The 22,475-nt window shown below is 33.6% G+C and overlaps 1 protein-coding gene across 1 annotated transcript in view; it reads left to right on the plus strand.

Annotated features, from left to right (window-relative positions):
* Nucleotides 1–22,475, plus strand: part of LOC138713806 (intermembrane lipid transfer protein VPS13A-like) — a 239,265-nt gene that overhangs the window by 203,934 nt on the left and 12,856 nt on the right. Inside the window, exons 58-63 of the mRNA XM_069846241.1 lie at nucleotides 2,096–2,257; nucleotides 4,783–4,903; nucleotides 7,257–7,271; nucleotides 14,071–14,194; nucleotides 16,188–16,254; nucleotides 21,153–21,298. Of these exons, the coding sequence (XP_069702342.1) occupies nucleotides 2,096–2,257; nucleotides 4,783–4,903; nucleotides 7,257–7,271; nucleotides 14,071–14,194; nucleotides 16,188–16,254; nucleotides 21,153–21,298 (635 nt within the window). The remainder of the gene's footprint in view (nucleotides 1–2,095; nucleotides 2,258–4,782; nucleotides 4,904–7,256; nucleotides 7,272–14,070; nucleotides 14,195–16,187; nucleotides 16,255–21,152; nucleotides 21,299–22,475) is intronic.

Raw genomic sequence — 22,475 nt, forward strand, 5'->3', positions numbered from 1 at the left:
ATCATCATCATCTTCCTAACAAGTATTAGGCCAAGTGGCCTGTTACGGTCTCAAACTAGAATTTTCAGTCCATCATATCATTCAAATGCTAAATAACCTAGATGTTGATACAGCGTCGTAAAATAACCCAATAACCCATTGGCTAATCCTGTACGTGTACAATGGGCTGCACAAAAAAAAAAAAAAAAAAGAATGCCTATATGAAATTATATCGTTTTTCGAGGACTTCAGCAAACATAGTGAGGTGGAAAGCTATTTTCCTGAAATTAGTTTTTTAAAAACATGTAAATATGACTTTTATAACATGTCCACGTTATTATTTAATATTAATTCATTTTAAATTATTCATATACTTTTATTTTACAACATTAATAAGAATACTACATGAAAATAGCGATTCTGCAGTTTATATAGTGTTCCACAGCCTTCCTTATTATCCATGGATGCTGTCATTGTTACAGTCGATATATACAGCCAGTTACGTTTCATATTTTATTAACAAAAAAGTATCAATTTTATTATAAATATAAAATTGTATCTATACTAATAATAAATCTGTAGCCAAAATTTTTCTGGTAATTTTCGATTTTCCAAAAATAATTGGTGTTAACATGTATAATTAACCATCCTGAAACCGAAAATCGCTTTTTTGAAATTTTTGTCTGTCCGTCTATCTGGATGTTTGTTACCTTTTCACGCGATAATAGCTGAACCGATTTATATGAAAATTGGAATATAAATTAAGTTCGTTGTAACTTAGATTTTAGGCTATATGGCATTCAAAATACTTTATTTAAAAAGGGGGTTATAAGGGGAACTGAATTAAATAAATCGAAATATCTCGCTTATTATTGATTTTCATGAAAAATATGACATAACAAAAGTTTCTTTAAAAATAATTTCCGATAAGTTTTATTCTGTACAAAATTTTGATAGGACTGATATTTAATGAGATAAATGAGTTTTAAAATTACAATAACAACGCCATCTAAGGCGCTGTACTGAAATAAAAACAAGTGACTTCGTCTATAAGGGGCCTTGGACAACAACAATCGAAAGCTATTAAACATAGCCTAAGAGAATGTTTCTGTGTTTGTATGAAGTAATATCGGAAGCTAATTAATTGTTTAATTATTATTTCACCATTGGAAAGTGTAGTTTCTCTAGATGGACATAATTCTACAATGTTATTACAGTAACTTCTGAAACATGAACAAGTAATATAAAGTATACACATTAAAACTAAATGATATGTCAATCTTCATTAAACTATGGTTGCATGTAATAACAATTAAGTAACATATTAAACGATTTATCCTTCTATCAAACACGAATGTTCCCTGGATCAAACGTCCTATTTTAATTATGTAATTACTTTATATTTATTTCTAACAGGTGCAGTGGAGTGCACGCATACGGCTAATTATGAATAAAGATACAGAACTGAAAATTGAATCTAATGGAAACATTTAACTACACATTTCTCCTTTGTATGGAATAAAAACTCTTTAGAAAATTCAGGCCAGTTCAGATTTGTGTAATTATTTCATACGTACAGTGAAGTCCTCGTAACACGATAATATTTCAAATTGATAGCTACTTTGAATCTGCATTTCTTTTGCAGCCCAATATGCATTGTTTATTTTGATATCTTCTGCCCCAAATAAATACAGTCGATCTGGTTGGCGAGTTGGTCTAGCGCTGGCCTTCTATGCCCAAGGTTGCGGGTTCGATCCCGGGCCAGGTCGATGGCATTTAAGTGTGCTTAAATGCAACAAGCCCATGTCAGTAGATTTACTGGCATGTAAAAGAACTCCTGCGGGACAAAATTCCGGCACATCCAGCGACGCTGATATAACCTCTGCAGTTGCGAGCATCGTTAAATAAAACATAACATTTTTTAAAAATAAATACATTGTTGTATTCACAGAATGAATAGGAAAATGGACGAACAATTTTCTGAAATTATACTTTCGTCAGCGCATGGCTACACGAATTCAACTAATTATGTCATATTATAATATAATATAACTTAAATATGTATATATTCCCCCATTTTACATAATAACGATTTTTCTTGCCTCTCATGGTAAAGGGTGTTATGGAAGGACCAGACGAGTTTGCCGATGGCCTGAGTTATGGTGCTCAAAGTCTGCTGGGCCACGTTGTGGGGGGAACTACAGGCTCAGTATCCCTCATCTCCTCCTCACTAGGGGATCTCCTCAGCAGCCTTAGTTTCGATGAAGACTACAAGAAAGTGAGTAAGACAGCCTTTCTCTTGTGTTCTTCGTCCCTAAAAAATATTTCAGTTGATGTTCATTTTTATTACTCCACCCAAAAATTATAAATACCAGTAATATAATATAGCTTCCTATTCTTTGTTTCCTTCTTTAACTACTCCTCTACCTTCTTCTTATCCTCTTTCTTATTCTCGTCCACTTTTCCCTCTACCATCTTCTTCCTTTCCTCTTTTGTAGTTCACACCTGTGGAGTAACAGTCAGCGCGTCTGGCCGCGAAACCAGGTGGCCCGGGTTCGAATCCCGGTCAGGGCAAGTTACCTGGTTGAGGTTTTTTCCGGGGTTTTCCCTCAACCCAATACGAGCAAATGCTGGGTAACTTTCGGTGCTGGACCCCGGACTCATTTCACTGGCATTATCACCTTCATTTCATTCAGACGCTAAATAAACTAGATGTTGATACAGCGTCGTAAAATAACACAATAAAATAAATAAAAAATTCTCTTTCGTCTCCTCCTCATCTCCTTCTCCTCTGTCTTCTTTGGGGATATAATCTTTGGTGAACCTTGAATTTTCGCCATCTGTCTCAGTCTTCCTCTATATCATCCTCTTTCACAATAGCCCTGCCAAGACTCTGGAATTCGCTACCTGCTAGCATCAGGGACTGTCGAAATAAAATTCAATTCAAACGAAAACTTACTAGGCACTTGGCCAGTAATTGATTTCTTGTAAATAGTTTCTTTAATCTATCACAAAATATTTCAATTCCAGTAATTTCATCACTATACAATTTTGTTATTCTAGGTTTAATTTGCAATTCAGTAAATATAAAATATTCTTTGTTTTTCTATGATAAATTATCTAGCTTTAATTAGTCAAGTAATCTTTTCGTATTTTGATTTTTATTGTAATTGTAATTGTAAATGTAATACTAATTGTAATTTTATTTGTAATTGTAATTGTACATTTAATACTGATTGTAATTTTATTCTTCATATTATAGTTGGAATCTCCTGGTATAGGGGCAGAGAAGGCCTGACGGCCTTATCTCTACCAGGTTAAATAAATAAATACTATAATACTAATACTATAGCCTGTTCATGAATGAGGATTATTTGTAAATCATTTCTAACTCATTACACTTTTTCCTTCTATTGTGCAATGTTTTATTTATTAAGTTTTATAATTCTCTACAAGTTTTTCCTTTAAGGATTTGGATCATGCTTCAAATTCAAATTTTCACTATTGAGATTCTCGCGAAACCTAAACTTTCACAGTTTTGTTTATTTGCGTCAAACCACTAAACCTCTGATATATAATTATGTAGAAATATTAATTTAACACTTATTTAAAGAATTAGAAGAATCCATCTTCACAGCATCCAAATTTAAAACCAAATACCATTGGTGGCCGTTTTAGAGTTGTACACCATTTGATTTTTATGTTACGTAAAGAATGTTCTTGATTTTTAGAACTATATCTGAATAATTATATTGTTTTCGGCCATGAATCTGATAAAACTGGAGATCATGTGTTGCTATGGTACCATAACAATTGAACCACGATGTTTTAAGGCCATCAACTGATTCAGATGCTTAACTCGCCACCTCAGTATAATCATCATCATCGTCCTTGCAGATATTAGGCCTAGTGGCCTGTTGCGGTCTCCGTCCATCTCTTCAGGGGGCGTCCCAAAGATCGTCTTCCATGTGGTATATAGCGGAGAATTTGTCTTGGGAGTCTGGAACGGTCCATCCTATTGACATGGTTAAGCCATTTTTGTCTATAGTGGTTGAGTTGTTCATAAATAGGTGTAATTTTCAATTGTTTTGTAATTAGTTCATTCCTTTTGTGGTCAAGCAAGCTGTAGCCGGCAGTCCTCCTTAGAAATCTCATTTCCGCAGTTGTTAGGCATTGAACATCTGAGTTTCGGACAGTCCAGGCCTCACTACCATACATGAGGACAGGTCTTGCTAGAACTTTATATGCTTTTAACCTGGTATGTTTTTGGGTTTTCGTGGTTGTGGAAACCTGGTTGATGGTTCTTAAGGCTCCATTAAAATATTGAATATTTTCAGATATATCAGTAACAGGTAAATATGTCAAATTATAACCTAAATATTTAAATGCGTTTAGCTGTTCTAACATATGGGTTCCACTGCAAATTTTACTCCTAACTGGCTGTTTACCTTGGAACGCTATGATTTTTGTTTTGTTAGGGGAAATTTTCATATTGAAATTTTGTGCTATTATATTCAGGTGATGTATTGAGTATTGCAGCTCGACTTCATTTGTAGCAAAAAGAACCTGATCGTCTGCATATAATAATGTATCTAGAGTACAATTTCGGAAGAGCAGGATGTTTCCATGAATTGTTAGTCGCCAATGTCTGATGATGGAGTTGATGTATATATTGAATAAAAGTGGTGAGAGGGGGCATCCTTGACGAACTCCACAGTTTATCGGTCTCCATTCGGTATACCTCAGTATAATAAGAAACTGAAAAAAGTGTGTTAATAGTAATGAATGACTTGGAATTTCCAGAAGCGGCGATTCTGTCTGCAGCAGACCAGTGATCTTCCCGAGACGATCCTTCAGGCCTCTAAAACATTTGTGATGGGAGTAGCACTGGGGCTGTCAGGAGTCATAATGAAACCTATCGTTGGTAAGTTTGGCAACAGTGTCAAAACTTTTGTATATGTGTTAGCAGTCCATCAGTCTGTCAGTAGAGACAAGCATTTGTACTTAGAACTGGTAAGCTGTTTGAGTATCTTGTCAGAGTAAATGTTTGGACTGCTATGCTGGGACTGAAACAAGTGTTATGTTGAGCAGTAAACAAGAAATTCTGAAAGAAAGAGAACCAACAACACTTTAAGACAATAAGAAAAAGAAGTAAAAATATTGTACGAGTATAATGCAGATTTATTTGTACGTAGCTAAGTCTAAATTGTTCTCACCTCATGCTTACGTAAGCTCACTTATTGAAAGCAGATGGATGGATGGATGGACGGACGGACGGACGGATAGAATAAAGACCATGTCCAATTCTTACGTTTAACAATAAAATGAAATACATATAAAATGCAAATATGAAATATGTACAGAATTAATACCTTAATAACAAGAATATTTTATACAATGTAATATGTTTACCATTTAATAGTATTATAATATTTACACAGTACTGTGAAATGTCAAGAATTCATCTACATAATAGAAAGTGTGAGATATTAGGCCCTAAGTAATTTTTTAGTTTTACCTTGAATAATGCAGGGTTTTGGCTATGATTCTTAATGTCTTCAGGAAGACTATTGAACATTTTTATCGCCATGTAACGTACTCCCCTTTGAAAGCATGATAAATTTGATGATGGCGTATGAAAATCATTCCTTCTGCGGGTATTTATACTATGTATGGCTGAGTTAGTTGGAAAATTTTTTTATTATATAAGAGGAAATTTATTGTTGAGTTTATGTATTGATTTGTTAAGGTTAGAATCTCTGATTTTTTAAAAAATAATCTACATAATTCTCTAGCCTTTGCTCCAACTATTATTCTAATGGCTCTTTTTTGTAATAAGAATATATTTTTACTATCTGCAGAATTTCCCCAAAATATTATTCCGTAGGACATAATGGAATGAAAATAGGCAAAATATATTGTCTTTAAGATACTGCTGTTTAGAAATTGTTGTAACGACCTAATTGCGAAGCATGCTGAGCTAAGTTTGGGGGTTATTTCTTTGATATGATTTTTCCAATTTATTGTATTATTAATATGCAAACCAAGAAATTTGGTTGTTGATGCTTCTAGTAGAGGTATATTGTTGATAGTTGTGTCCAATGTTTCAGAGATTAAATTTGAAGTGGCTTTAAATTGAATTATGTTAGTTTTATTAATGTTTAATGCTAGTCTATTGGTTGTAAACCAGTCATAAATTTTAAGGAGAATTATTTCTGTTTTATATTTGAATGTGGCAAAGTTCTTGCCTGTAATTATGATACTTGTATCATCTGCAAATAGTATAGGATAACCTATTCACAAGGAATATCAATATAATGAGATTGAAACTTCAAAATAAGTTGTTTTCAGTGGTATATATCATATAGTCTAACTTTAATTTTATATTGTGAGTCTTAATTAAACCAAACCCTTTAACTCTATTAAATATAGAGTATAATCTAAATTTAACAGAAGAAATACTGAAATCAGAAGTAAACACTGAAATAATGAAATAATTGTCTTTAGAGACAATTAATATTAGGTACTCTCCACAAAACTGGCTTCATTTATACACCGACGGATCCTTGATCTCCAGAGAACAAGGTGCCGGTGCAGGTGTTACATGCTGTCTCTTCTCACTTTATAGATCTCTTGGATATGGAACAACAAGTTTTGATGGAGAAATCATTGCAATAAGTGAAAGTCTCAGGAATCTTCTCTGCCACATCAATAAATTTAAGAATGCAGTTATATTGTCAGACTTCCAAGCAGCTATTCTATCAATAGTCTCTAAACACACACCTTCATCTCAAACAGCAGAAATAACTAAAATGCTCTCGCAATTACCTGGAGCATAGGCTTGCCCAACACAAGTTGGGTATGCCGGGAATCAAACCCGGGTCAGCAGGATTACAAGTCCAGTACTCTAGCCATTCATTGAAAATATAATTTTGTATCACGTATCACAGAAAATGAGTTCAGATGTTCAGAATCTTTCTTTCAGGCTTTCTTCCTTACTGTGGCATTCAAAGTCACATATTATGCTGTGATACAGCAATGATTTTGTGTACTTTTGGTTATGTGCGAGTCTATCTTTAATTTCACTGAGCAGGCACATTTCACGTTCTTTGTCTCTGCAAGTAACTCTAGCTTTATGTCTAGCTCTGTGTGTGGATGTGTAGTGGGATGACCATGTGATGTGGAATGTGCCGTGTTACTAATGAAGAATCCTCACATTCTCTATTCCTTTTCACACAACACCATTTTCGTTTTGCATCGTGTGACACGGATAATAGAGAGAGAAATAACAGGTATGATAAACAATATTTCCTTTACTAAACTTGTTTTTGTTCTACACTAAATATTCAAATGGTTAGAATGGATTTAAATCATGTTGAACATTTATAAAACCTAACATTATTAAATAAAAAAAAAATAATATGATATATGAGGCTTTTGCGATGTTTAACATTTTGTGTTGTTTTTTAACGTTTCAGCTGTGTGTTAAAATATCTATCGTTTTGAAACTAGCTATTGGTTCTGTTTTCAGAAATATATCGTACCTACATGACTTAGAACAGCGTTTCTCAAACTATGGTCCGCGGACCACCTGTGGTCCTCGAGGTCTGCCCTTGTTGTCCTTCAAAAAGGACAGGAGAAAAAATAAAATTCAAACGAATTGCGTATCACACTATAGTTTAAAATCTCTGAGTTTGAAAATGACACATGTCAATTGCCTTTCACTTTGTCTCCCAGTACCTACCGACATTTTATGAAATTTATTACCCTACTCGTCTACTGACTTCCCACTCTACTCTCAGCAACAAAAGAGGGATTTAAAGCACTATGAACGTGGTCTTTCTCGCCATTTTTTCCTTGCACATCAGCTGATGACATGTGGCTAAGTAAAATGGCATATCTTCCAGATGTATTCTCAAAACTAAACGAACTAAATCTCTCTCTATACAAAGTAATTCTTTGACTGTTCTCAATGCGCATGAAAAAATAGTGTTCGAGAGGAAACTTGGTTTGTGGGTCAGTTTCGTAAAACAGAGGATTTTTTTCACCATTTCCAATCCTAGAGTCTTTTTTGGTTGAAAATGATTTCGTTATTGGAAAAGAATTATGCAATGACTTATGCTCGCATCTCGAAACTCTGAGATCACAATTTGAAACTTATTTTCCAATATTTTTCATGGGTTCGTCATCACTTTCATTGCGATATTGAAACTAACAAACTTTCATTGAGTGAAAGAGAACAGTTAATTGAACTCTCGAATGACACTGGACTTAAAATGAATTCCAAGCAGAAGGTATTGTTAATTTGTGGACCTCGTCACAAGCGAAAAGAGAATACAGTGAACTGTACAATGGTGCTTTACAGATCATAATTCAGTTTGCGACTACGTATCTGTGTGAGGAAAGGGTTTTCATCATTAACTCTAATAAAAACAAAGTACCGACATCGACTCAATGTATGTGACGATCTCTGACTTAAGCTTACCAGCATATCTCCAAATATATAACAATTGTACACGAATCGGCAGGCTCATCCATCTCATTAATGTGAGTACCAACATTTACGATATTTATTTTTTTTTAGTTAATAAGTTAAAGATTATCCAATCTCTAATAGCCTTGAATTATTAAAAAAACAAAAATGAATTTTCTTCTAATAACATTAACTTAATTAGTTAATAAAATAAAATAAATTCTGTTTTAAAATACAAGTATACTGGTATTAAAACATGCTACAAAGATTATAAATTTTCTTTAGAAGGGAACAAGAGAAAGGTGGTCCGCGGAACTGTTCTGACTTAAAAAAGTGGTCCCCACTTCTAAAAAGTTTGAGAAGCGCTGACTTAGAAAATGTATCTTACTCTTTTGTTGGGCCCACTGTGTCTGGATATTCCTCATAACTAGACAGAGGATTTATATGCACTGAACACTGCCTAAATATGCATGCAATTATGCACTAAAAAACCTTAGAAATATGCACGAAACATAAAAAAATAAGCTGACTATGGAATACCTACGAATCATTGGATATCTCTGTACTGATGATATGGTGCAAAATAGTACCAGTACCTAAAAATCTCACATCACGTTGATCAACGAGAAAGTCCCAAATCACATTCATAACTGTAATAATAAATAATAATAATAATAATAATAATAATAATAATAATAATAATAATAATAATAATAATAATAATCATCATCATCATCATCATCATCATCATTATCATCCTTCACGAATTAGGCCTCTCTAGACCTATTTCGGCCCCATCTAGCAGTCTTCTAAAAGGTCTTCCTGGTCGACGATGTCCTCTAGGTTCATACTGCATCATAATTTTTGGGATTCTTGAATTTTGCATTCTTCTTACATGATCTAGCCAATTTAATTTGTATCTGCTGATTTTTTCTTCTACTGACTCTACTTCTAATTGTTCTAAAATTTCTTCATTCCTTTTTCGGTCTAAAAGAGTATATCCTGCTGTCCTCCTGAAAAATTTCATTTCTGTTGCTTTGATTCTGTTCATGTCTTTTTTCTTTAATGTCCAAATCTCGCTTCCGTGTAAAAGGGAGGGTAATGCTAGTGTATTATATATTTTTATTCTTGTAGATTTTTGTACTAATTTAGCTTTTAATGTATTGTTTATTATTCCTAGAATTTGTGTAAATTTGGAAATTTTCTTGTTCACATCTTTTTCATTTTGATAAGATAATTCACAACCCAGATAATTGAAATTTTGTACTTTTTCGAGGAATTGGTTATTGTGTATTATCTTACTTCTGACTGGGTCTTGTCCTAAAAATGCCATTACTTTTGATTTTTGTGCTGCAATTTCCATCCCAAAATCTTTTAATATTTTATTTAATGTATATAATCCTCTTTGTAAATTATCCTCTGAATTGGAAATTATGACTTAATCATCGGCATAGAGTAAGGTATTTAATGTTAGAGCACTGGTTATTTTGATTCCTGAACTACAATAAATAATCCCTTTCACATAGTTTCAAAGAGTGGATTTCATAACCATTTTTACATAGCTATTGTACTTCAAAGACTGTAACTAAAAATAAAAAGTCGTTTTTAATTTCAGAGATGAACTTCTTAAAATTTGCTTGCTGTACCGGTATAGCAAGTGTAATGGATTTTATATACGAATAAAACCGGAAATTAATAACTAAGTACTATAGTCACGTCGCTCTAATTTCCGGCAGCCAATCGCGTTGCAGGTCGGCTACATTTAAACGTGTGCGTCTTGTGATTCGCTGATTCATTTCTTAAGGCTCGATAAATACTTAATATAATCGCCCGCCATTTTAGCTCTTTCGTTGGCGTTCGCAGAAAGCACACGAAGACGTTATTTGCCGTTCATTTATTTGCTGAATTACATTGCATTTGATTTATTATAATAGGAGCTACGACATGATAATGTTTAACGGTGTGGCAAATAGATTCCTCGTATGGTAGCTCGGCAACGTAAGAACAAAAATGGCGAACGATATACCTACCTAGACTTTATAGAGCCTTCACTTTCTAAGACGTAAGCAAAGAGGAGGAGTCACGCCAGAAATAACAGCGTCACGACTATAGTAGCTAGATTACGCTGTTATGTGTTCTACTTATGTAAAATATTTGTACATTTTATTGATCGTTTTATTGAAATATTACCTTTAAATACTTATACTGTTTTATCTTAAAATGGTTACAAATAAGTTAAACAAAAATGAAAATAAACCCTTCTGATGAGCCTCTTGTTCCATGAGCCACCAATGCACAAATACAGCATAGCTTTATTGGAATTGGTATGAATTTTCTATTACTAATTTATACCAGTGTTCACGATTGCTCTTTTGGTTTATGTAGTTACATGAGTAAAAAGTGGCATGATAGCTTTCTTTGTTTTATAGCACAATTTACATTTACTTCACTAACAGAGTAGATGGAGATCTGATTTAAGATATTAATAATGATAATGTTTAATTTTAATATTTACCTGCTTCACATTCTAACCACTTGAATTTGTTATTTGCATATTAATTTGTAAGGTTGCTTTTTCTGTAATTAAGTTTAAATATGTGCATAATTATGTTGAACACTGTAAAGATGCTCATATATGTTGTCACCTGGAATTGCAATGTAAAGGCACATTTACATCGGAGTAACGTTGTTGTCAACAAGAACGTAAAAATGCATTTGTAAGAGTAGACACCACGTCGACAACAAAAAATATTTTTTCATCAGTGAGCGGTAAGTTTAAACATGAAACAAATGTTGGAAACATATATTGACAACAATATTAAGCTGAATTTACACCAACGCAACATTATTGTCAACATACCAGGGCACTGAATTTTGTTTGAAGTTGTTGATTACTACTTACATTCCAATTTGGAATGGAATCGAGAAAGTTTAGTTACTTCAATAGAAATATACAAATATTGGCTAGTTTTATTGGAATGATAAGTGTGAGGACTATAAAAATAGAAACAAGGAACCTGATAAATGGCAAGAAATTTCATAAGCGTTAAATATGGAAAAAGTTGAGGTACCGTACGGATCGGTATAAAAGGAATGACAGATGAAACGGTACAGTTTTATGGTGAATTAAAAAGAGAAACATAGAAATCATCAGGAAGTGGAACTGAAGAAGTTTATTTCTCGAAATGGTTCAAAATAGGAGCACATATTCAGAATTCTGTACTCAACTAAATACTGACAACAGTGTTGATTTGATTTAAACAGTTTGTTGCAGAAAAAATATGTTTATGCTCGACCATGCCGAAATGTAGTAATTATACACCTGGTAGTAGCCCTTTAATGCACCTCATTAAAGTACACCTATTCATTATAATTCAGTTGTTCAGCCAATGAGAAATCACCATTGTACCATTATAAAAGCGCAAATATTGATTATTCTCGGATATGCAATCAAAAGACAACTAGCGAAAAGTCATGGAGGCTGGAAATCCAATACTGTCGCAGAAGGTTATGTTCTGTTACTATAATAATTAGCGTTAATTGTAAATAATATTCAAATAAATTCAATTTGTCATCTCGTTACTACCATTATAAGCTCGTTGCATAATGTATTTCTTAACCGTATTAATATGGAATAACTCACCTGACTAAGAACCCGAGAAGAGTTATTCTACATCAAATGCCGGGAAAGCCTCAAGTCATACATACTAATATGATTTGTTGCCAACAATGTTACGCCAGTGTAAATGCGTCTTAAGAAGAACTTAAGGACTTAAATATAAGTCCTTACGATGATTTTCTTCTTACTCACAGGTTAGTAAAAGACTATATTATTATATAGCCTATATTAAGGTTAAGAAAATAAGCTACAATAATGGTAGGCCTATATATAGTTTACTCAATACATTAAGGGTAAAGGTAACGCCAAAATTAATAATTATGTAGGTCTACGCATAGTTGTTAAATAAAATGTTATTTCGTACCATTTCTCAATTTTTATTTGAAAGTTGTTGTTTAAATACATCTAAACTTACTAGTTGATTACTTATGGAAGTTTTCTATTAGGACTGTCTTTGCTTGCTTTCCACGAAATGTTCTCTAATTCCAGAATAGGCCTATAGATTTTTATAAGATTCGTGATTAATTAAAATCACGAAAGTAAAAATATACGAGATTAAAGTGTTTCAAAGTAGTTGGGTTGTAGTTTACCTTTCTTACGACATTAAAAAGTCAAAACTACAAAGGAAAATCACTTTCTTATACTGTAAGGTTGAGAAAGGTAAAATAACATATAACACATGCTCTTTCTAAAATCTGTAAATTCTCCATTGAAATAAAAAGCAATTATTTCCATAATTATTCAAAAGATAAATTTGATTCTTGTGGTTCGAAGGAATTTAGTTGAACTTATGAGAGGCAGTGTTTTAATTTTTCCCATAATCAAAAAACAAATTTAATTACGAGCATGATGGCTTTGAAGGAATTTAGTTGAAGATGTGAAATGTATTGTTTGAACTTTGCCCATTATTAGAAATTTAACCCTTTCTGGCCTGAATTTGTTTTTGTGGAGACACTATGGAAAAACAAAAAAAAAAAAAAACAAACAAAAAAAAAAACAAGGAGCATATTCCGAATCTCACCGGTGAGCAATCTGATGGCATCACGGTGTTCCGAATTCCACCGATGACGTCATTGATGCTCCACCAGTTTCGCACTGGTGCCATCAGCTTGCAGAGGTGGTGGCAGTCTCCATCAGGCGCCATCAGTGAATCTGATTGGTTCTTGTATAGGGCGGGAATTAGCAGACGAATGACATCGTGCACTGTTGTGTCATGGCGGTGTGTTCTGCTTTAGTTCTGCTGTATTGTTTGTAATGAGCACAACGTAAAAACAATATGTTAATGGCTTATGAGCGAACATGTCAACGGACCAGTTATTACTACCGGTTCAAGAAATAAGTTGTTTATGATCTCTTTTCTTTGAACGAGATGGCAGTACGGAAATTTCGGAAAATTTTGCTAGCTTAGTACAGATAACCACTTACACAGTCGCCATGACAGCCATCGATCCTTCCACAGTTTTGTTCCTATTCTGCTGCAGTGTGACGTCATTGTTGTCCACCAGTCTGGTGAGATTCGGAATACGCTAAAAGCAATCCTCTTCCTAATAACAGCTGGCCAAGGAACTGGAGGGTGCTGTACTCTATCGGTAAAGAACGAAACTACTTCTGAGGATATCAAATGGAATCATCAGGCAAATCATATGAGTCAGACATTACAGAAATATTAGTGATTTCAAATGGACTCATTTGACCGGAAAGGGTTAAAATTGATTTTGACGGCTTAAAGGAACTTAATTGAAGCTATGAGAAGCAGGTTTTAATTTTAATTTTAATCGAGAAATAAAACTCGATTTTAATAGCTTGAAAGAATTTGGTTGAAGGTATGAAAAGCATTGTTTTAACTGCTTCCATGCTTTTATAATAAGAAAGTACAATAATTGTGAAGAAAAGAGTATATATATTTAAAGATTTCAGAGGATGTTCGTTTCTGATATCGAAAGTGTAAAACTGACAATGTATTGTATGCCAAAATAAAGTCGGAATTATGACATTGTAGGGGCGCAGCAAGAAGGTGTGGAAGGCTTCTTCAAGGGCGTTGGCAAAGGGCTGATGGGACTCATGACTAAACCTGCTGGAGGTGTTCTGGATTGCATCGCAATGGCTCTGGATGGAATAAAAAGGCAAATATACAGTAAAATGATAACTGTCATTTACAGCGTTAATAAAGCTTCGGTGTTTGTCCTTGCCAGTGTGCACGTACATTATTGAATTGGTGGTGGAGAATCAGTAATATAGAAATAAAAATTAATCTTAACACTGATCACAGCATGCAACCTATAAAAAAAAATTCCGTCGCTCTTATTTCCGGCAGTCAATCACGTTGCAGGTCAGCTACATTTAAACATGTGCGTCTTCTCATTTGCTGCTGATGACATTTTGCGCTTCCTAAGGCTCGATAAATACTTAATATAATCGCCCGCCATTTTTGTTCTTTCGTTGGCTTTTGCAGAAAGCACACGAGGATATTATTTGCTGCTCAATTATTTGCTCAATTACAGTGCGTTTGATTTATTATCATATTCATATTTATTAATTGTCAATAGACTTGTATACAAGTTTCTGACATTGTCAAATCTTAAAACTACATAATGTCTTACAATTAGAAATTAGTAACACTATATGAATACTATAGACAGCAGTGGCGGCCGGTGAGGCATTCTGGTGGCGGTGCCAAAAATGAAAAAAGATTGTATGCAAATTACACTAGTGAAATTGATAATCGCAGCTCACGTTTACATTATGTTAAATAAAACACATTAATTAAACCAGCTATTTTACCAGGTGTACAGTTAATAATGCATCTAGTAACAGTTACAATAACATTTCCGAAACTAATAACGAAATTTACAGATACAGATAATGCAAAACTTTCACAGTATTGTTAGTCAAATACAAATAACTTTTATAACTAGTAAAATTACTGGCAAAAACGAGAGAAACATTGATATAGATAATAAACGAATACGTTGCACTTTATTTAACAGGCCGATGAATCCAAGGCAGCGGCCTGAATAACACATGTTCATGTCCTGCACAGATCTCATGTATCGTTAACAGAAGCATCAACACTATAGCAACAGTGTAGCGATATTTAGTTGCCGCAAAATAAAACAAATATTACACAACATTAACAAACAGTTTTACATGATATGAAAAAATATTTATCTTTCTAAAAAGAACCATGACTATCTCTGCGTTCAATATAGTTAAATGGATAATACTTTACACATTCAAATCCAAGTTATGTGCTTTAGTTTTGAAATGGCAACATTACATTAACATTTGGCGCGAAACTTTAACTTGTGTTTTCGTGCAAGTCTGCGGTTGATAGTTCCTGCCTAAATTCTCCAACAACCCTGCCATCTAGCGAAATGTCTGCATTACTGTGCTCTAGCGGGCGGAATATTAACTACTGAGTCAAATAGAATTCGGCTCAGTGTCTGCCATAAGAAACGTATATAAACTAGAATCAATAGCCTTTTGTACAGTGTTATATGGACGTAAGCAGTGCCACACTGAAGTGGCTCCAACGTTCGGAGAAACGCTGCAAGAGTGCATACCGATCTGTGCGCACGCTTGTTCAGATGAAATACGAATAAAATTTGTAGAAATAACTATTAAAACTGCTTTTTAGGATATTATTTTTTGTTTCTTTCATTGGCGGTGCCATGGCACACTGGCACTACCCCAAAAGCCGCCCCTGATAGACAGTAACTGAAATTAAGGATTACATTGTATAATAGGATGGCTAAGAATAATAACTATTTACAGTAAATTATACATATATTGACATTTTACAAAGTGACTGGAAATAATTCATAGTTCCTTTATTGCATCCTGCAGTCACTGTAGAGTCTAGCAACGGAATTCTTCATACTCCAAGTGATGGCGCGCAACATGCAGGATCACCGTCTCTGAATTTAGTCTTCATTGAAATATTCCTTTAAATGGATAATATTTAATTTTCTTACATCTCATACCGGTAGTATAGATTTTGTTTCAGTATATGAATCGTAGAAAAGCGTACTGTTTAATAGTGTACCGGTATCTTTTATTTTCCACTGTTATTGTGCAGAGTTTTAATGTTAACTTGTGTTTCGTATTTTCTTGCAGAGCTGCTGAAATGGGCGAAGACGTGGTCATGAGAACAAGATTGCCTCGGTACATGAACCCTTACACAGTAAGAGACTTCAGTTAACTTTCAAGTGTTAATTTCACTCACATCAGCTATTATTTGGGATATTTCAACTATTGACTCAAACATTCCTCCTTGCAGCGTGGTGAAGTACATATTGCCACACTCTATTGTCTCATCTTCAATTTCATTAACCTGTGTCGAGCTCTGAAGTTCACAGACGGCATTTAGCATCCCCCTTGTAGGCTATAGTGTAGACAATTGCATATCATAATTTTTCTACAATAGTGCATGAAGTTGCATTTTACCCACTGTTATCAGTGCGTAAAGTGAGCCTTTAAAACACTGATGCGTAAAAAAAATGAAGTAGGCCTAATCACTTTACGCACTGCCAAAGAAAATGCAATATTCAATGTACAAACTTCAGTCAATAAGAAATTAATGCATTACCTCGATCTTTCATGACGTAAATATTACACATAACACAAATAAGTAACAAATTTAACATTTTAGCCCATATTGTTCTGAAATTACATCTGTAGTACTCATTACAACAAGATGTAGCATTCAGCTATTCCTAACCTCTTTATTCATTAAATGGTCGGTTTAGACGGCTGTAATTGAAGGGTTCAGAGCCATAGTGGGCCAAGCGCCATTTATTAAAAACGGAGAAACAAGCTACATTTTAGCCCATATTGTTCTGAAATTACATCTGTAGTACTCATTACAACAAGATGTAGTATTCAGCTATTCCTAACCTCTTTATTCATTAAATGGTCGGTTTAGACGGCTGTAATTGAAGGGTTCAGAGCCATAGTGGGCCAAGCGCCATTTATTAAAAACGGAGAAACAAGCTACATTTTAGCCCATATTGTTCTGAAATTACATCTGTAGTACTCATTACAACAAGATGTAGTATTCAACTATTCCTAACCTCTTTATTGATTAAATGGTCGGTTTAGACGGCTGTAATTGAAGGGTTCAGAGCCATAGTGGGCCAAGCGCCATTTATTAAAAACGGAGACACAAGCTACATTTTAGCCCATATTGTTCTGAAATTACATCTGTAGTACTCATTACAACAAGATGTAGTATTCAACTATTCCTAACCTCTTTATTGATTAAATGGTCGGTTTAGACGGCTGTAATTGAAGGGTTCAGAGCCATAGTGGGCCAAGCGCCATTTATTAAAAACGGAGAAACAAGTTACATTTAGTCAGTATTGTTCTGAAATTATATCTGTAGTACTCATTACAACAAGATGTAGTATTCAACTATTCCTAACCTCTTTATTGATTAAATGGTCGGTTTAGACGGCTGTAATTGAAGGGTTCAGAGCCATAGTGGGCCAAGCGCCATTTATTAAAAACGGAGAAACAAGCTACATTTTAGCCAGTATTTTTCTGAAATTACATCTGTAGTACTTATTACGACAAGATGTAGCATTCAACTATTCCTAACCTCTTTATTGATTAAATGGTCGGTTTAGACGGCTGTAATTGAAGGGTTCAGAGCCATAGTGGGCCAAGCGCCATTTATTAAAAACGGAGACACAAGCTACATTTTAGCCCATATTGTTCTGAAATTACATCTGTAGTACTCATTACAACAAGATGTAGTATTCAACTATTCCTAACCTCTTTATTGATTAAATGGTCGGTTTAGACGGCTGTAATTGAAGGGTTCAGAGCCATAGTGGGCCAAGCGCCATTTATTAAAAACGGAGAAACAAGTTACATTTAGTCAGTATTGTTCTGAAATTATATCTGTAGTACTCATTACAACAAGATGTAGTATTCAACTATTCCTAACCTCTTTATTGATTAAATGGTCGGTTTAGACGGCTGTAATTGAAGGGTTCAGAGCCATAGTGGGCCAAGCGCCATTTATTAAAAACGGAGAAACAAGCTACATTTTAGCCAGTATTTTTCTGAAATTACATCTGTAGTACTTATTACGACAAGATGTAGCATTCAACTATTCCTAACCTCTTTATTGATTAAATGGTCGGTTTAGATGGCTGTAATTGAAGGGTTCAGAGCCATAGTGGGCCAAGCGCCATTTATTAAAAACGGAGAAACAAGCTACATTTTAGCCCATATTGTTCTGAAATTACATCTGTAGTACTCATTACAACAAGATGTAGCATTCAACTATTCCTAACCTCTTTATTGATTAAATGGTCGGTTTAGACGGCTGTAATTGAAGGGTTCAGAGCCATAGTGGGCCAAGCGCCATTTATTAAAAACGGAGACACAAGCTACATTTTAGCCCATATTGTTCTGAAATTACATCTGTAGTACTCATTACAACAAGATGTAGCATTCAACTATTCCTAACCTCTTTATTCATTAAATGGTCGGTTTAGATGGCTGTAATTGAAGGGTTCAGAGCCATAGTGGGCCAAGCGCCATTTATTAAAAACGGAGAAACAAGCTACATTTTAGCCAGTATTTTTCTGAAATTACATCTGTAGTACTTATTACGACAAGATGTAGCATTCAACTATTCCTAACCTCTTTATTGATTAAATGGTCGGTTTAGATGGCTGTAATTGAAGGGTTCAGAGCCATAGTGGGCCAAGCGCCATTTATTAAAAACGGAGACACAAGCTACATTTTAGCCCATATTGTTCTGAAATTACATCTGTAGTACTCATTACAACAAGATGTAGCATTCAGCTATTCCTAACCTCTTTATTGATTAAATGGTCGGTTTAGATGGCTGTAATTGAAGGGTTCAAAGCCATAGTGGGCCAAGCGCCATTTATTAAAAACGGAGAAAGTAAGAGTTAAAGTTAAGTGAATACCATAGTTTAATGAAGATTGACATATCATTTACAGTCGAGCCGTTCTTATTTCCGGCAGCAAATCACACGACAGCTTCTAGTCAGCTGACACGCTGCTTCACTGGCAGTGGTTGTCGTCAAGGTTATGCAGACGACATACCGCTTCCCGCTCACGGTGGATGTTACTGCGGTGTCAAGTCTACCCTTGTACTCTTAACGAAGTTTTAGCACATGTCTAGTCTTAAACATCGAACGAAAAATTATTTCCTACGATAAATAATTAGTAATGTATGAATACATAATATTATATATTATTGTTATTGTTGATCCTATCAACCCAGAACACAGAAGACTTACCATGTTGTGCTATAATTGTTTTTTCCGACCATTTGAAGTAACGATTTTCGTAAATACAGAAACAATATTAGAAATTACTAAAATGGGAGAAAGCTGTAAAATATAATAAATAAACATTTTTTATGTGAATGAATAACTAAAACCACACAACCTGTAAATTAAGTAAAATATGTTAGTATTAAAAATTTTGTCATGATAAGTCATTGCTACATAAAAAAATTACACGAAGAACCTTGCCTAACGGTATTGTTCAATTTAGAGGCGCTACGCCTAGATCGCTACAATCATTGTTAGTACCTGCCGCCGCCATAGTTCTCAGTTTATTTTCTTCTTTGCCGGATTGTCCGTACTTCTCTGTCGTTATTTGAGAAACCGCAAACTTGTTCACATCACACGCATCAGCTGTTCATTGCACCACTTGCATTAAAGGCAATAAACTACTCTTATTTTACGTTCATTTTCGAAATAATCTCGAACGCTAATAATCATTTCTCTGCTTTGCGAATTGATGGTCTGCCGACTCCTCCACGGCATTGTGATGCTGAAAACTCAGCGATAACACAGCACTAACAACAATACCGACTGATTGCTCGACAACCAGCTATTAGAACTGCGTCCGTTCACTATTGGCTTGACAGAGATTTAGCAACACCGCTATTGCCTACCTTCTTCGTGCCAAAAGTCGAGAAGGCGTGGCCATGCTGGAAATAAGAACGGCTCGACTGTAGTTTTAACACATTCTAGTATATACAGTCGCGAAGTTCAATACATAGTAAATATGCAAACATTAGATAGTTGCTCACCACTAGGATCGCTAATATCACCTCATTACAGGCAATGCAAAATAGTACCGGCACAGTCTATTGTTTCTAGCACCCTCAAAACTCAAGCTTCGTAACTGTATATAGTAGACTGTGGTTTTAATGTGTATACTTTATAATACTTGCTATATGGTTCCATTGAATTATGGTAATAACTTTATTTTAACCCTTGTTTTCTACGGTTTTAGTAAATGGCGCTTGGCCCACTATGGTTCTGAACCCTTCTATTCCATGGATACTTATTTCTTAATGGTTTTTAGTTTAGACGGCCATGAAATCATGATCTTATAACCTCTCCAACTTGAAATATTTATTTAATGTAAATTTGTGCTATCGCAGAAAAAACATTTTATGATACACATTCATATAGTTATTTTTTTGGCCCTCGTGTTTTTGTGAAAGTCACCTCGTTTTACAGACTTTACACTTGTGCCAAAAAAGAGAACCTTTACGAACTTGCCTCATAAATAATTATTTTACTGACCTTATTGAGCATGCAGTTAATATTCCGGGTTTACTAAAATAATCTGGTGATCAGCAAATAAAATTGTATCAACCAATATACCTTTGTTATGTATATAGGAAATAATGTCACGACTACATGAGTGCGCCAAAAGAGATGTTGGACGTCCTCTGAAGAAGTAAAGGGATGTGTTTTAATATGGAGATATAACAGACTTGTAGAATAATCCATGTTGTTTTTTAAGACACTCATTTCAATTTCGTTCGTTTTTCGTGTTATACCATAGTGAGAATTATTTGAGAACATTATTCTAGCGAGATTTATCTTGGCAGTAAATACATGATTGATTTTCCTTTTAAGTCTGTTAAGAAATTTAATTTTCCTATTGAAGATGAACGTTGAAGTTTAGAGAAATATTTAAGAAATGTACTATGTAACTTTTTGTTGAATATCAGCTTGAACGAATCTTATAAAAAGGGGAACTGATGTCATTTACTAACTACTTTCCTTGCAGGGATTGAAGCCATACTCTGTGTATGATGCCACAGGCTTGCATCTCCTGAACACTCTGAGTAAAGGGCACTACTCCGATTCTGACATCTACTGGGCGCATGCTTCACTAAGCAAGGAAGCTAAAGCCAACGTTCTCATCTCACTGCAGTAAGCAAGATTACTAGAGATGTGAAAATTCTATTATTATTATTATTATTATTATTATTATTATTATTATTATTATTATTATTATTATTATTACTACTACTATCATCATTCATTCATAGTGTTCTGCCCAAGGAGGGTAGGTCTTTCACTGCAAACCCATCATTCTCCAATCTTTCTTATTTTTCTCCTTCCTCTTAGCCTCCGCATACTGTCTATCTGTGATTCAAGAATAATGTTTACATGTCTTAGTACCGTACTTGAAAACATCAATAACAGAATGGGCTTTTATGCTGTGATAAAGAAAATACAGTTTCTTACGTAAATTGCACATATTTTGTCATTTCTTCTTCTTTATCCTCAATTACAAAATTTACGTTAATTTTTCCAAGTGATTTGTGTGAATAATTTTAAGTTGTAAAACTCTGTCCGAAGTTTTCGATTCCTTGCACATTCCTGTGGATAATAAATAATGCTCGGAACAAAATAGGTATATTGTTATCCAATTCTCAGCCATTTTAGTAATGAAGCCATAAAAATGTTTGAATGTATGTCTATACTGTACCTACTCTTTTACTTCGCACTTTTTTTGGAAAAATTCGGAACGGAATAAACTGAATTGATTTGATGAAAAATCATATTTTTAATAAAATCGCGTTGTATTTATTTATTTATTTATTTATTTATTTACTTATTTATTTATTTATTTATTATTTAGTTATTTATTTTTTATTTTTTTATTTACTTACTTACTTACTTAGCTTACTTATTTATTTTATTTAAATTTATTTATTTATTTTATTTATTTAAATTTATTTTATTTAAATTTATTTAATTTTTTTAATTTGTTTTATTTAAATTAATTTAATTTTATTTTATTTAAATTTATGTATTTATTTAAATTTATTTACTCATTTAAATTTATTTAAATTTATTTATTCATTTAAATTTATTTAAATTTATTTATTTATTTTATTTTATTTATTTAATTTTATTTTATTTAAATTTATTTACTTATTTAAATTTATTTATTGATTTAAATTTATTTATTGATTTAAATTTATTTAAATTTATTTATTGATTTAAATTTATTTAAATTTATTTATTTTTTTAAATTTATTTATTTATTTACATTTATTTCTTTATTTTTTTAATTTATTCATTTATTTAAATTTATTTA

Source organism: Periplaneta americana, chromosome 14 (assembly GCF_040183065.1).
Source record: "Periplaneta americana isolate PAMFEO1 chromosome 14, P.americana_PAMFEO1_priV1, whole genome shotgun sequence".
Taxonomy (NCBI): Eukaryota; Metazoa; Arthropoda; class Insecta; order Blattodea; family Blattidae; genus Periplaneta; species Periplaneta americana.